Raw genomic sequence first — 17,072 nt, 5'->3', positions numbered from 1 at the left:
CTTCTCCTTCTCCTTCTCCTTCTCCTTCTCCTTCTCCTTCTCCTTCTCCTTCTCCTTCTCCTTCTCCTTCTCCTTCTCCTTCTCCTTCTCCTTCTTCTAACATTTCTCAGAGAGCTTTGTCCAGGTTACAGGGAGGTTTTCATTTTCATCCAATTTGTGGAGGATGTTGGGAGACCAACCAGCCACACCAGTCAAAAGAAAGGAGACGGGTTTTCCCAGTCTTTCGGAGACAGTGCTCTACCTGGGTGTTTAATTTGATTTGCCTAAATTAAAAGCTCATTACCTTCAGTGCCTAATGTTGGAGAACTCACTCATCCCACACACTCTGGCTAAGGAGGCAGATAAATGCCTTGGAAGCTTGGATTATTAAACCAGAGGTCAGAGAAAAAAAAACAAGTCAAATTTTTCCTGCATCACTGGAGAAAGCCTCAGCTTTGCCTTTGCTTCTCATCCCAGCTCCATGCACCATTTTTCCTTTTGCTCCCACACCCTCCCCAATTAATCCAGGGTCAGTTGCATTCAGCCAAGAGCTTTGTGTGGGCATTTCACTCACCAGGACATCCAGCTCCAGCACTCAAATGTTTGTGCTGGCTCTGGGAAGAGCTTTGACCAGGATTATTCATTTTGGGTCTCACACACACCCTGCTCTCAGCAGCAGCCAAGCCTGTCTCACTGACTAGAGCTGGCTCTCCATTTAGGATGAGCTCTCCCAAATTTCCTCGCCACAAATAGAGTCCTTATTCTGAAAGACTCGCCTCTCAAAAGCAGAGAAACCATTTCAAAGTAGTGAGCAGCCCAATCTGACAGTCAGAATTCTGCTTTCATCTGATGCCTTTGTGAGTCCTGTGCATAAGAGGCAGAAAGTCTGCATGAATTTGAAAAGCAATCAGGTGAATTTGCTTTTTTYTTCCCCCCCTCTGTTTTAGCAGGACCCTGCAGCTAGGTCAGAAAACACCACTGCAGAATACAGACCRCAGGAGCTGAATGTCCTGTGTGGCAGAACTATTCACCATTAATCTCTATTCCCAAATTCTCTGCCTTCCCTCCCTCATCTGCCTAATTTTAGGCAGCCTCRTTTTAGGCAGAGTGACAGCCACTTAACAAGAAAGTAGAAATTGTGGCAATTTTCCTACTTAGACACCCAAAAACCATTATCCTTTTCCTAATAACCACGGCTATAAACCTGCCAAATGCTCCCTCACTGCTCCCATCTTCCAYCTTAGAGGGTGTTCAAGGAGAGAAATGCATCAGCCTCTGAAGGAAAGGGGTCAAGTGGCACAGGAGGAAGATTAAGCCATGATTTGCAGCCGGGGAAGCAGAAAGTGCTGCCCCAAAGGTCTCACCTGAAGAGCTGACCCTCCTGAGCAGAGATCTATGCAGCCCTGCCAGCTCTGGTGATTCATGGTGTGCTGCTTTTTGCTGGTGCAGCTCTCATGAGAGACAAGCAGAGGCTCTTGTAGAGCACTCAAGGCTGTTTGCCTGCATCTGGTGATGAAAAATGGAAGGCACTGGAAGGACACGTCAGTGTTGGGACASGATTTGTCCCTGTCCTGACAGAAAGGAGGATTGAGGGGAAGGGAGCTGCTGGTCCTCCTCAGCACAGCACCCTGGAATGCTCTGTCTGGAGATATGAGAAGTCAAACAGGAGACCTGTTGGAGAATAGGGAGAGAGGATGAAGCAGGAGACAGCTGGAGGAATACTGGGGCTGATGCCAGGGCTAGGGAAGAACAGTTAAAATTAAAATAAAGCTGCATTAACTATCTGGACAATTAATGATAATTCGGAGATCAAAAAATAATGAGTGCAATTAGTGCCTTATGCATCTATTTATGCAACTGCTCAGGAAAGGGGAAAATTATCTGCCCATGTTTCTGGAGTGCTCTGAAGAGTCGAGGAATTGATTCTTTAATTAAAAAAAAAAAAAAAAAGGATGGTTTAGGAGAGCAAACACAACGGCTGCATGACACGAAGTCTTTCTTGGGTTAAGGATCTCCAGCACTTATTAAGGTGTTTTATGCTGCAAATAATTTTGTCCATGTAAACATCTTTCCTGATTACATCGATCTCCACAGGCTGAGTTTTTTACTCTTACRTCCTCTCCAATCTCCTAAATTTACTTTCAAATCTTCTGACTGTWATTACTATGACTATTTTTAATCCCMTGGTTTGCAAAATAGAGTATTTGAGTTAGTATTTGAAGAGAATATGTGAATTAGGGCAGATCTGACACCCTGGTGAAAGCAATGGATTGGAGAGAAAAGGAGATTCTGCAAATGGGTCTGAGAGTTTATACTGCATAGGGAAAGTCATCTCCATCAGGTAAATAAAGAAATAAACCCCAAAATTCTCCTCTTCCTTTACAATCTCAGGAGGAATTGCAGYGACACACACGAAATTAGAGCCACATCCTAAACAAAGTTGATTTTTGCATGCAAGCTGCATGAAGGGAGGCACCTTTAATAAGCAGTGCCACATTTGGAAAAGCCATTTGAATTGTGTAATTAGCACATGTACAGTGAGAGMTAACTGTGTGTGTTTGTGTGTACACAGCTCTGGAAGAGGGGGTTTAATGAACTGTGTCTATTGCAACTGCAACTCAAGTTTCATTTTGTCAGTGTTGCGCCACGTGATGCTGGGATGCGGCTTCCAACATTGCAGTACGTTTTTCCTCCTGTAAAATATCCTCTTCCTCTTTTTATTTATTTTTTTTTTCATAGAATCATGGAATAGTTTGGGTTGGTAGGGTCCTTAAAGGTTACTTGGTTCCAGCCATGGGCAAGGACACCTTTCACTATCCCAGACTGCTCAAAGCCCCATCCAATCTGGCCTTGGGCACTTCCAGGGATGGGGCAGCCACAGCTTCCCTGGGAAACCTATGCCRGGGTCTCACCACCCTAACAGTAACAAATTTCTTCCTCATATCCAATCTAAACCTACTCTCTTTCACTTTAAAAAATTCCCCTTTGTCCTGTCACTACATGCCCCTGTCAGAAGTCCCTTTTCTTTTTTCTCTTGGGTTCATGGACTTTGGTGAAGTGAAGCAGGGATGAGTAAAAGAAAAGGAAAAAGCTACAAAAGTTTTGGTTCCACTCCAGCCAGCAATTAAAGCCCCCACAGCCCCTCACTCACTCCCTGATTGCTGGTGGAGTGGATTGAGAAACAGGAAAGGCTCTGTGTAAGAACTGCTCAGCAGTAACCAAAACATCCGTGGATTATCAACATTTTTAGTGCTTCCACTACAAATCCAAACCACAGCCTCATGCTGGCTGTTATGAGGAAAATTATCTCTGCCCCAGCCAAAACCAGCACAGTAATTTCCTACTCCAGCATCACCTTAACTATAAACAACCACCACCCCCAACAACAACAACAAAAAAACAACAGGCAACAGAAAAATAACAAAACTACAGAACCACAGAATGGCCTCTGTCACTGTGGGCCATTTTTTTTGTGTTATCTCCACACCATATTCTGCCACTTGAAACCAGCAGAAGGAAAGCTTTATACGATCAATACGCATCCAACCACCATTAATCACCGACAGAAACAGAAAAAAAAATGAAGTAATCCTGACAAAAAGGTGTCCAGCTATAATAAAAGGACTGAAGAGAGGGTGAGGATAGATGAGGGGAAAAAATGAAAGGGCCGGCACAAAGAAAGATCTGCAACAATTTAAAATAAACTCACAGTCCATCCTGCAGCTCTTGAGTATCGTTCGAGGTCCCCAGAGATCGAAGGCTTCTTTCCAGAGAGGTCACTGTCAACAGCAGAGAAAGAACAGATAAAGAAGAAGAACATTTTTTCAAACCAAAAATATCAACTGGATTTTAGTTCAGATGTTTGTCTTTTATTTTATTTTTTAAAAGGYACATGAAGTGTTTGAACAAGTAACCTATGAGACCAAGGGAACAACATCTACCAATAACCATTAAAAAGAAAGATAAATTGGGTCCTGTGGAAGCATAAACAGTGAATCCATGTTGAACATGATGGAATCTGACTCCTTGTCAGAAAAACCTCATTTCCATGGACCTTGCACAGATCTCTGACTCTTCCAGCCTGGAGGTGACACAGAACTGTGCAGGAAAACATGAACAGCTGGAAAGGAGYCCACAATGATCTATTATTATTATTTATTATTATACATAATAACTATTTATTGCTCTGAATAATAATTAAGARGCAGAACATGATGTCCACTCTGATATCTTTCATCTTCTTGTTCGAGACTTTAACACTCAAAATGTTTTCTATTTTTTGTCTCAGATAAAATGGAGCTGTGATCATCTCCTGTTACTGTGCTCAACAACTGCTTGGGCTTTTCCATCAGGAGAAAAGAATGCCCTAAAAGCAGCTGGAAGGTGGAAACATGGCTTGTGTTGTAATTTGCAGTGACTTAATATTTAAGAAATWTATATTTATATTTATATTTATATTTATATTTATATTTATATTTATATTTATATTTATATTTATATTTATATTTATATTTATAGTGTGTGTGTAAAAGCAGAAATCTAGGAGCACTGTTGTCTCCTTCCACCCTTGAATGCCACTGTCTCAATTCACTTTCAAATTAACTACAGGTCACTACTTTAGGACTTAGCATAGCAAGCATGCAAAGCACTGCAAGATTTYTCACAATGGAACACGTGAAATAAATTACATTCTTGATATTTACATGTGGGATTTTTCTCAGGATGTTTCCAATTGTAAAAAACCCATAACCCGTTATCAGTCACGCTTCAATATTTAAGGAAAGAAAGAAGAACAGATTAGAAACTTGGCTCAATTATTGCTGCAGAAATTTAAGAAATCCTCTGTTTTAATGACTCTGCAGACTTGGACTTGGCCTGTAATTTTAAACAAGTCACTTAATTATATTTCCACTGACAGACAAAATCCTCTCTTCTCTTTTGGGCTCCGCTGGCTTGACACCAAAAGTCACTAAAGAGTATAAAAAGTAACTAATGTGCCCGAACTACAAGAATATTCAAAAAAACCTTGAATATCACCATATATTTCCACCAATGCTAGATCTCAATAACAGATTTTACTGCAGAGTTCGGAGATTCAGTAATATAAAGCCTCAAGGAATTGTCTGTAACTGAGCTAATAATTATTCTTCCTTGCTGGAAGTACAATGTTTTAAAGAATAAATGGGAAGTTTTCACTAATAACCACTTGCTTCTGTAGAAGAACAGYACTGACCCTGCAGAGGTTTCATGGATATTGTAATTCCCTCTTTTCCTCTCCACAATCCTAACAAATCCATTTCCCTTGGATTCTACATGCTGTCCAGTTCAAATACAACATTTTGCATGAACTAAAAATATTTTCAGGGCCATCAACCCTTCAGAACAAAGCAGAGTGTGGTCTGTAGAGAACGGACAGAAAGCCAAGATAAAGAAAAGACCTGTGTGGACATTGAATTTGTAAGAACAAATTAATGTCATGTGTGCAACTCCTGAAGAAAAAAACAGCAGCTACAGCATCCATGAACCTTTCTAACCCGACCTGCAAAAACAAGGACAATTCAAAGTGAATTTTGTGGCTGCTTTTGAGAACACTGGARTGGGAAGCAGTTTTCCTGTACAAAACAGTTCAGGACTTCACACTCATGCCATTGTACACTGAGGCAAATCCAGGAGCTGTCAGATTTGTTCACTGYTTTTGGAATACCTACAAAAAGGTGAAAATAATCTGAGACATGAATGCAAGATTTGAGGAAAGGACTTGTCAGTGAGGTGAGAAAGTGACCTCGGTTTAAGTCCTTACCAATAATTTTACCCGATATTCCAATTCAGACATCATATTAGGAAAACTAAATAAATGCCAGTTATCCCAAAATGACAAGATATGCACTCTGGAGGTCAAAGGTCACCATTTGATAGAGATCCTTTCTGGAAAACAGCAGTACTAAGATACCAAAATGAGTCTCCWGAATGTCAGGAAAGCTGAATTATCCTGGGCTGCATCAAAAGAGGAGGGGCCAGAAGGTCAATGGAGGTGATTCCTCCTGTGAGACCCCACCTGGAGTTCTGCACCCAGCTCTGGGACCCCCAGCACAAGAAGGATGTTGATCTGTCAGAGCAAATCCAGAGGTGCCTATGGAGATGTTCAGAGGGGCTGGAGCCTCTAATCCAGGCTGGGACAACAGGGAATGTCCAACCTGGAGAAGAGACAGCTCCAGAGAGAACTTAGAGCCCCTTCCAGTGCCTAAAGGAGCTCCAGGATAATTGGAGAGGAACTTTGGACAAGGGCATGGAGTGATAGAACAAGGGGGAGAGGATTTATACCGATGGAGGAAGGTTCAGATTGGATATTGGGAAGAAATTCTTCCCTGTGAGGGTGGGGAGGCCCTGGTGGAGGCTGCCCAGAGAAGCTGTGGCTGTCCCACCCCTGGAAGTGTTCCAGGCCAGGTTGGACGGGGTTTGGAGCAATCTGGGATAGTGGGAGTTGTCCCTGCCCATGGCAGGGGATTGAAAAAGATGATTCCTTCCAACCCAAACCATTCTGTGACTCTATGAGTCGCTGAACTTTCCCTATTTTCAACTTGGACAGCCCCAAAAGATTAAAAGAAAGAAACCAGATGTAAAGATTGGGAAAAATCTCTCTCTCCCCCTTCACACATCTGTAAGAGATGGCATTAAAAAACCCTATAAGCTCAAGACCTGTCAGGAGAGTGATCCAGTTGCACATAACAGAGCCAGCTGTCCTGGCTAAAATTTTTACTCAACAAATTAGGAAGATTTCCATTTTCATGGCAGAAAAAGGGAGCAGGAAGCATTTACAGATGAGAACAGGCATGATCAACTCAGAGCTGTAAAATCCCCTTGGTAAGGAAGCAAGTCCTGAAGTGCCCAAGAAGAATTTAAATCACCCCTAAGGCTCAAAATCCTGTAAAAAGGATAAGGACAGCAAAGAGGGACAAAGCACACAGTGTTTATTACTTCTGCAGTGTTACTCAATAAAATTCAATGGTGCTTTAAAATCCTGGTACAAAGTTGACTTCTTGTTTCATTAAAAAGAAGTCATTYCCCACAGACACAAAAAGCATTGCTGAGATTGCCCACAACCTGGAGTTTTTAGGATCTAAACAACAAAAACCTAACATGGGGAATTTGTGACAGCTTGGAACAGCCTGGCCAGGGAAGGGCTGGGGTCACAACTCCTGAGAGCTCTCAAAAATAAATCCACAAGACATTTCACAATGTGGTTTGGTGGCCTTGGGGGCATTCAGTCAAAGGTTGGGTTTGGCAATCCGGGAGGCCTTTTCCAACTTTAATGATTCTATGGCTCCATAATTCTGTGATCTTCAGCACCCCACGAGAGAGAAGAACCTTTCAGGTTTGATCTCCAAATGCAGTGGGGAAACCTGAAAAACTCCAGAGAGGCCGGGACAAGACAGGAAAAGGAGGGAAAGAAGAGCTGTGATGGGATTTATGCAATTTTTAGGATGGTCAAGCACAAGAGAAGTAACCCCATCACCTGGTGACCACCTGGAATGTGCCTGCTCATTCCTTGCATGGTGCCACACAAACAGCAGCACTGATTTATTCTCTGTGCTCCAAGWCAGAGCTTGCTGAGTTTCCTGAAGAGACTTTAGGGTACAGAAAGAATCATGGGCATTCTTCCCCGTTTTTTACCCTAAAACTTCTTGACCTAAAGTGAGTTAGCACTGCCAAATCTTAGCAGTACATTCAGCATCCCCCTCCTAAAAAGCTCTACCTGTTTTGGGGGGAAAATAATATGAAAAATAAACTGAATGAAAGTGATCTTCTCAGACAAAATATAATATGGGTGGTGAACAGAGCAACAACAGCAGAGTATCTTATGGGCATTTCTTCAACCTGAAAGCACTTCAAAAGGCATTATAGATTCATAGGTTCATAGATTTTAAAGGCCAGAGAGAGCAATTTTGATTATCCAATCTGATTTCCTCCCATAAAATTTCATCCCATCACTCCCATATCAAGACTGTAGACTGCAGCTGGACCAAARTGCATCTTCTAAAAAAGACATTTGAATCTTGATTTAAAGGTTTGTGGGAAAGCCAAATCCATCAAGCCCCCTCCATAAGCARTTCTAATGGCTGGTTATCCTCATGCAGAAGGATTGAATTTGTCTAGCTCCAACTCCTATCTCCTGATCTCTTTCTGTGTAAGAGTGATAGATTAACGAGCCCCATGATATCTATTTGATGTTTTTCTTCCTAGAGAGGTACTTACATACCTTGATTGAATCCTCTTAGATGTCTCAAACAGAAATTTGGATGGCACRAATTTTAAAATCTGATTTTCAGACTTCAAACAGTTGTGGCTTTTCTCTGCACTCTCTCCATTTTTTGCAAAGCAGCTTTAAGTACAGGCATTGTCATTATCTGCTTCACAGAGCACTCAATTCAGGCAACTCTACACAGAAAACACATCATCACCATCTCARGAGGAGGAATAACAGCAACAGAGGCTGTCAAATGCTAATTGAAGGGGTTAATGCAATTCTGACAAAGAATGAAAACAGAAATTGGGTTGTGGCATTTCAAAAGAGATTTTCCATTCACTTTCAAGTTTTCTCAGGAGAAACTCCACCGTGGAAKATGTGATTCAGGCACAGGGACACATCAAGTCAGCCCTAACCCGGCCAGTTTGGGCAGGAGCAGCACCCACAGACACATGAGAAGTTGCACAACCTCAGACTGAGCCCTCAGCTTGGTGGCAGAAGTGCTACAATCACTCATTGCAACCATGGTCAAATTAAAACTATTGATGTTGGAGCAACCAAAATTGCTGCAARTGCAGGTATTTCTGTGTGTTATTGTGGGGTTGCTCACCCACCTGCAAGCCAAATATTTGTGCTCACAGCTGGGAGGTTCAAGCCCCCACAGTGGCCATAATTCATTTTTTTACATGGCATGTATGTCACAAAGAGAAGGGTCACCAATCCCCTGTACTTATGGAAAAATTGGTGCTCTAATTTTCCAGGTAGATGGAGCATACATAACTTTTTTAAAAAGAGACAACTGTGTTTTAGAAGTTTTTAATTCCCATCCTTCTTCTCACAAGGATCCCTTGCTACAATAACTGGGGCTCTACACCTGGGATATACTGGGGAGGAGTTAGAAAATGAGGAGGCAATCAAATTCTTTCCCTGCACCTAGGCCAGGCCTCTCTGTCACCCAGTCCCTACAGACACAGAAAGAACAGACACAGAAGCTGTCCAGGTGATTTCAGAGCAATTTCAAGGTCTATCAGCACCRATAATTTTAGATCCCTGTCTGACACTAATATTTTAGAACTGGGGTACCACAACATTTCCATCCACTCAGCAATGTTGGGTTATATCTGTCTGCAAGATAAATTCCTCCAGACTAATCCAACAAAACTGATGAGCTGAGGAGGGAAGATTCTGATCTCTAGGAGCAGGAGAACACAAGCAGAAATAAAACCCCTGCCCRGAGTGAAGAACAGCAGCAGAGTTTTGGTGCTGCTGTTTTTCCTCAGGGAGATGGATGCTCTGCAAGCTCATGTGCCAGGCTCTGTCTGCAGCACATTTGAAAATGAGCCTGGCTTGTTCCACCTTTCTGAGCCCTAACTCTCCATTGTAACAGATGAYACAATTAAAAATAGAAAAAGGATGTGGCCTCAGCAAGGATTGGAATGTATCTGCGCCTGTTGGATGGAACATATGGTGGAATATTTTTGCATCTTACAAGGAGCCGTGTATTGGACATGTGCTGCTGCTCGTGAGACCAAAAGCTGCATTAATATTTGCTCCCTGACAAGGGGAGCTGCCAGGGGCCGTGTCCAGGCACAGGAATCATCAGCAGGACAGCACAGAATCCACGAGGAAACCTTTCATTTTACGCACCATTGGAGTTAATTCGGAAGACGYTGGCTGAGGTCTCCTGAAAAAGTTCCTGCAGTTCACTGGGATCGATCTGGGTGGCTGTGAAGAGAAAAAGAGGMAAAAATTAAATTTATACTGGATACCACCAATCACTTTGAAAGGGGCATGGTGCTTGGAAGGGGAGATGGAGGCTCCTCCTTGCTGCAGAAATTTAGCTCAGGTAGGGTGATCTGATGCAGCCTCACACAGTGAATGGTCACAGAACCTCCACCAGACAGACAAATCCAGCACCCCATGGACAGGAAAGATGCTGCTGCACCATGGTGGGTACAGCCCACATGGACTGAGATGGCATTTGTAGGGATTATCAGCACTCAGAAAACAAATAATTCCACTTGATTTGTGAAATGGGATAATCAGGACCATGACTGATGAGAAACCTCAAGGCCAAGTGATGGTCAAGCAGTACTTTTCAGTGCAGGAGGGCACAGGAGCAGCTCCTGCCTACAGAAAAGGGRGAAGCAATGAGCAGAGGACACCTGGTCCATGGGGTCAAAGCTTTTGGGAYAGGAGGGAGGTGGGAGCTCAGATGGGAGCTCCACACATTCCTCTCCTAACCCCCAAGAGAGGCTCCTTTTCTTSCTGATTCTTCCTGATAGCTCAAATGCAAGGGGCAATGAGTCAGTGTCAGGAATTTTTACTGCTGGTGCCCGGAAAAATTCTCACAACTTCATTCACAAGATCCCAMGTTAGCCAAGGTACTCAAATTTTCCCTACAAGGAGAACACTGAAGTGGGGATTTGAACATTTTGGAGTTTCAGTTTGGTGGTGGATGGGATTATTTTTTGATTGATTTTTTTGGTTTTGCTTGGTTTTGTTTGYTTGTTGTTGTTGTGGCATTTTGTTTGTCCATTTGTTTTGGCTATTTGTTTGCTTTTTGCTGTTTGTTTTTATCTTCATTTCTCAAATTTAAAACCCCTGAAACTACACCAGGCTTCTCCACACTTTAATCATCCCCAGAGAAAGAGTGACATGAGGTTGAACTAGAAAATCACAGAATGGTTTGGGTTGGAAGGGATGTTAAAGATCATCCAGTTCCAACCCCTGCCATGGCAGGGACATCTTCCAGTGTCCCAGATTGCTCCAAATTCCATCCAACCTGGCCTTGRACACTTCCAGGGATGGGGCAGCCACAGTTTCTCTGTAAAGCCTGTGCAGGACATCCCCACCCTCACAGGGAAAATTTTTTTTCCAAATATCCCATCTAAATCTACCATCCTTCATCTTAATAATGTTAATTATGACTGTATCAAGTCCATATTACAGAGAAAAGATACATCACATAAATAAGGTTTAACCAGGCATTTCAGTTGTGACTGATCAGTCACCAGAGAAACAATCATTTGAAACTTTGGCACCAGTTTTATGGCAGCAGCTTTCCAGCAGATTTTCACGTGTTTTTTAGCCCTCTTCCACCTCCCACCTGTGTCAGCTTTTGCGGGTTTCCCAGAAGCTGCTTTACCTGAATTTTTGGTCACATCCTAAAGCACCCCAGGGCTTTAGTCCAACAGCCCCTGCCTTTACCCAGCTGCTCCTCTGAGGTAAAACATCACAGACTCAAACAGGAGCTAAAACTATTTTTTTTTTTTTTCCCAAATCAGAAGGCTGGAACTCTGACCTACTCTGCATCTTTATCCAGATTTCCCTCAAAAAACCACATACCAAACATGCACTTGGCAGAACAGAAAGAGAGCGATGGGGCAAGGCAAAAACGAGGGAAATAGGGCAAAATGAGAATCCTGCTGGATGCACTGCAAGGGTTAGGGCTGAGGATGAATCTCCCAGTCCTGGAGGAGCAGCTGCACACCCAAAGAGCAGATTTACCATGGCCTCTCACACTCACATGTGACAGTTCAGCCCTGTAAATAAAGTCACGGATCAGCCTGYCAGGATGACACAAATCCAGGGTATTAAATGGTGTTTAATCCAAATGCACAGGGCCTCATTGCTGGAGATTTTCCCACTCTTCTCTTCCTGTAGCTCCTCCTAAATCAGCTGTCCCAGACACTCCTTTGCTTTGCTTTACAGATGAGGCTGTAGAACAGCAGAAATCAGTGTGGGCTCACCTGTCCCCCAGGAATTTCCCTTGTTATGAACAAGATTCACCTCTCATTAAATCCCTGGCGAAAGAGCAGCACAGGATAAGATTTTTAGATCTTTAAAACTGTGATGACCCCCACTTTAGGAGGTTTTTCTTGTRTTTTGAGGGTGCTAACATTCTAGAGAAGACTGGTCTGCACCTTTTGGGATAGAACTCATTTTGGACGGGTAGAGGAGGGAAAGAGAGTCTGTTAAACTTTTTTTATTTCTCTTCTTTCCTTAGAATCACTGGATTTGCCTCAACAGATTTTTAGCCTGGCTCAGTAATCCTGAGTTCACATGCACTCAGGTATTGAATACAGCCTCAGGTGAACCATGATACAACCAAACCAAGGGCTGGGAACYCCCTCAAGACCTCAAATGTAATCACCCAGCTGGGAACAGCATTGCATTAAATCCACAAATAATCCACCCTGCAGACTTCAGTGTGTTCCCACAGGGGACACTCCAGCACAGCATCCAGCAGGAACCTCTGAGGAGTCATTTAAAATGTCAAAGTCACACTAAGAAGAAAGATTAAATGTCCCAAATGTTGCAAAAGGCAGGAGAAGGATCAGTTTCACCACACAGACTGTGGACACCTAAGAAAGAAACACCAAGCAACTCTGAGAGTCCTGAGCTGTTCCATGAAGGTAAAAACCATCCAGAAATTCAGGTGCTGATTTGGGATGGTGAGATTTATTTATATTTATTGGTGGGAGACCGATTTTCTCACCCTGTGCCACAATTCCCTAATGGGAAAGAGAAAATGCATGAGGATCATACTCTGAAGACATGGAAATAATTCATTTTTTAAACCTCCACATATTCATTGTGGTTAAGATTATTTATTCGTTTAAACAGAAGAGGACTGTGAAGTCATGAGCTCCCCCTCAAAGACCTCTCAATCCATATGTATCTAAAAGACAGCACCCCCATACCTAACAAAATGCAAATTAAATTTAAAAAAATAAATAAGGCAGATGAAAACCTCTGTCCAAAATTTTCAAACAATCCCTTTGAAAATGCAATTCTTGGGGCATGTTTTTTTTCTGAGAAAACTGCACTGTATCTTACTTGCAGTTTCTGGCCCCTGGACTCTCATTTCGTGTCACAGCATGCTGCCAGTTCCAGCTTTATTTAGTTTTTATTTTGCAAAAGAAAAGAAAATAGTAACAAGGAGGCYGTTTTAACTACTCCAATTTCAAGCTTCAACACATCAAGGCAAGATGCTGTAACTATTCATGGAGGATGCAGCAGTTCAAGCAGACAAGCAGAACAATTTAAAAACAGCAGCAGAAAGCAAAGCAAAACTGCATCTGTACCACCAAGCCAAGGAAGACAAACCAAGGCTGAGAAGCAAAGTGAATGTGAAGTCTGATGAAAAATTAAACATCTTTGATYACATCAAGTGAATACTTAAATACTGTGATTCCCCAAGAAGGAATAGGAGGTTTCTGATATGCATTAAATTATGTTATGCATTAAATACATGCCTCGACACTAACAGAGTTCAGGACCACAGCTGGGAAAAAAATGACTTTTATTTATGCTGTGGATGCTCAAGGCTGTGAAGGTTTTGCAGTGGATGTGTTACAGAATCCCACATGCAAATGGTTTCTTCTTTAGTCCCTTAACTGGGCATTTCTGAAAACATTTGTTCAGTTTCCATTTATTTTCCAGGAAAATCCCCTTGGATCCTAGGACGACCCAACCTCCTCTGCTAGCAGTTCAGCCTTCTCCTTGCCTAGCAGACGGTGATGCCCTGCTATATTTATTGCTGTTATGTTTATTTTTACTCATAAAAATCATGGAATGTTTAAGGTTCGAAGGAACCTTAAAAATCATCTGTCCCTGCTACCCAGGGCAGGGAAACTTTCCACTAAACCACTCAAAATCCCACCAACCAATTCCTAAAGCAGCAGCAGCTAAAAAATGGCATTTCTGATATTTCCCTATTTAATTCTTCTTTCCTTTGCCTGAAAAGCCCCACAGGCAACCAGGTAGGTGCAGCAGATGGAAAGAAGAGCTTTYCAAACCTGCTCTGCCAAAGGAAAGTTTGTCAATGCACACTCTGCAGGGGGAGACCTCAGCYGGGAAGAGGATCTTGAGGAATTCTGTGACTTGAGTGTGGAGTTTTATCCCAGAAATTTATTCCTCTGGGCAAAAATCTGTGAKTTTAAATCYWGTCATGCAACATCACCTCACACCCATCTGCTAKGAARAGGTGGCATCTTAGACCTCTGTCACACTCWGGATAAATGMCAAAAAGGTGAAAAAAARRGRGGGAAAAAAKGGAAAYTGAATTATGGAATTATTTAGCTTGGAAAAGACTTTTGAGATCAAGYTCAACCATTAACCCAGAATTCCTGAATCCACCCCTAAACCGTGTCCCTAAAGTGCCACATCTRCACATCTTCCAAACACCTCCAGTGAAGGTGACTCCATCACTTCTTCTGACATCCTCTCCCCATGCCTAATAACCCTTTCAATGAAGAAATTGTTCCTATTATCCAATACAAACCTTCCCTGGCAAATCTTGGGGCCATTTCTTTTTTTTTTTTTTTTTTTTTTTTTTCTACCACTTGCTTCTTGAGAGAAGTGACAGAGCCCAGCCTGGCTAGAATCTCTTTTTAGGGGCTTGTGAGGAGTGGTTGAGAAGCTTAAAAATCCAAACAAGCTTTACACGTGTTTTTTGCAACCACTGCTGCAGAGAACACTCAGTGTACATCGCTTTCAGTGAAATTATAATTTAATTTAATTTAATTCATGACAATTCTGTCTACAGGAGACAATCTGGGTGAGGACTGGCCAATGGAGGGACACAGTGCCTGGAGCAAAATAACCCAGGAACCAATTGTCTGCTTCTCCCAGCCCTGCTCAGGAGGGAGAAAATATTTCTCATGCACCTGAGCATCCCTGGGGCTCTCTGGTGCTGGGACAGCTCCAAATTCCACCCACAGCGGCTTTGGCAGGGAGGAGAAATCCCAGCAGGAATTTCTCCCAATTCCTCTTCAAGACAAACCAAACACAGTGCCTGACCAGGCTTATAAGGTCTTGTCTCGAGTGATCTGGACATAATTAATGTCCAGAGGGAATTGCTGGAGGTCCAGGACAACACACGTGTTGAAGGCACCTACAGGAAAATCCTTTGGCTTGATGTTAATGAAAAGTGCCCGCGCTTGCCACGTTAATCTTCCTTTCCCATTAATTATTTCACACTAATTTGGAGCTCCTAATGGCTTTTCTGCAGCCAGGTGAAGTCAATTGCCTCCCTGAACTCAATTTTGCAGCAAACCCAAAATAATCTAAAAGTTGCAGGGAAGAAGCAGCAGCAGCAGTAATTAAAGTAACTCCAGTAAAAAAAGGGGGAAAGAGGAAAAACCGAACAAGAATTTGATCTTTCTGCTTACAATATTCAATGTGGCCGTAGGAAAGCAACTCAGCACCTCAAATTGTAATTTATTTATCCCCAAAGCACCACTAAGAATTATATCTGTGGTCTGCTAAGGAAAGTCACAGATGCTGTAGGGAATCTGTGACTTTCCTTAGCAGACAGCTTTTCCTTTGACAGCTTTAACCAAAGTTACAGCACAATCTTTTGCCAAAAAAACTCCCTCAAAAAGTTACTTGGTCTCCAAACTCCTCTTTTGTACCACGAAACACCTGCAGGGAGTTAAAAGCAGGCAGGAAGCAACCTGTTCCCTCTGATTTCAAACCATCTACCCCAAAATCCTCACTTTACCTCTGTCAGTGTGGATTCAGCCCCGTGGCTCAACCCTTTCAGAACCCAGCTGAGAGGATGAGTCTGAACCAAGGACCTTCCTCCTCCAGGACCACTGGAGCCATTGCAAAGCTTCAATTCCCCCCTTTTCACAGCATTTTCCAAGAGAATAATTCCTTCTTGAAGGCTGTGATCCTCAACAAGAGTCCTGTGCCTCTGGCATTGGGAAATGAACTCAAGGGAGAGGAAGACATCGATTTCTGGCTGCTGGCCAGAGAGGAAAAGAGATTTGCTCTGCAGAAAAATGGCAAATTTATGTCTTTATTTTAGTTTTTCCACAATTGTCATAGAAGCCAAAAGATGGAATAAGGTGAGAGAGGCCAAGGACAAGAAAGAGTGAAGATTGTCACATGGGGAAGAAAATGCTAAAAAAAAAAAAAAAACAGACAAGAAAGAAGCGGTGGATTCACCAACACCTACACCCACCCCAGACAACTTTTTCAGTTCCCCAGCACTCAACAGCTTCCCAGAGTGCTCTTCCCTGTGGATTCTCCGGTGTCTGATCCCATTTTTCACACAATCCTCAGCCCCTTCCACTGCTTTTCCATTCCATACAAACCATGGAAACCTCATTTCTCCTCATCACCTCTGCTCTCCTGTTGAAACTGGTCAAAAAAAAAGCTTCAACAAACACCAGTGTCGAAAGGATTGCCCAAGGATGTGYTTGAACAATGCTCCTTTCCTACAAAACAAAGAGCTTAAAATAGAAAAGGAAATGGAAGCGAAGGAGAAGAGAACCATCATGTCTAATGCTCCTGGCGTGCAAGCTTGGGAGGTTTTTATTTCCTCCTGATGAAATTAGAGGGAAATAAGTGATAAAGGGGAATGTAAGCAAAAATCACACTCATCAGGCAACATGATTTTTCATCAACATTGGAAAACGTGAGGCGGTTTCATGTGGAGAAGCTCCGAGGGTCTTTGTTACAAATTTGTGCAGGGACTTTTCACAAAAAGTTTGGGTCTTCTCAGCATGGCCACAGCACAAAGAAGGGGCACCTGTGGAATTGCAGGTGTAAAAATTGGGATGAAGCTGGTGTTTGCATCAATCCTCCCTCAAACCCCTTCTCACACGGCGAGGCCAGTGTATTCAAGAATTCAATTCCCTATGGGTTAACTCAAGGTCTCTCTTTGCATTAACACTTATAAACCCCTGTTCTTTTTTTTTTTTTTTTTTTTTTTTTTTTTTTTTTTTCTTTTTTTAATTTTTTTTCTTATTTTTCCAAGTTCTGAATGTATAATCTACATTTTTCCTTGGTTAAAAAAAGAAGTTTTACCTGAAGGTAAAATTCTTCTAAGCTT

The 17,072-nt window shown here is 42.5% G+C and overlaps 1 protein-coding gene across 5 annotated transcripts in view; it reads right to left on the bottom strand.

Annotated features, from left to right (window-relative positions):
• The window catches only part of TSNARE1 (t-SNARE domain containing 1), a 391,207-nt gene that overhangs the window by 235,538 nt on the left and 138,597 nt on the right, over positions 1–17,072 (bottom strand). For all 5 annotated transcript variants that reach the window (XM_057368790.1, XM_057368789.1, XM_057368787.1 and 2 more), the window contains 2 exons: positions 9,872–9,949; positions 3,689–3,758 (listed from right to left, as the gene is read on the bottom strand). In XM_057368790.1, the coding sequence (XP_057224773.1) occupies positions 3,689–3,758; positions 9,872–9,949 (148 nt within the window). The remainder of the gene's footprint in view (positions 1–3,688; positions 3,759–9,871; positions 9,950–17,072) is intronic.

The sequence above is a fragment of the Malurus melanocephalus genome, unplaced genomic scaffold (genome assembly GCF_030028575.1).
Source record: "Malurus melanocephalus ecotype Western Australia unplaced genomic scaffold, MMel_1.1 scaffold_97, whole genome shotgun sequence".
NCBI classification, from domain to species: Eukaryota; Metazoa; Chordata; class Aves; order Passeriformes; family Maluridae; genus Malurus; species Malurus melanocephalus.
This window is presented reverse-complemented; position numbering and strand designations above follow the sequence as displayed.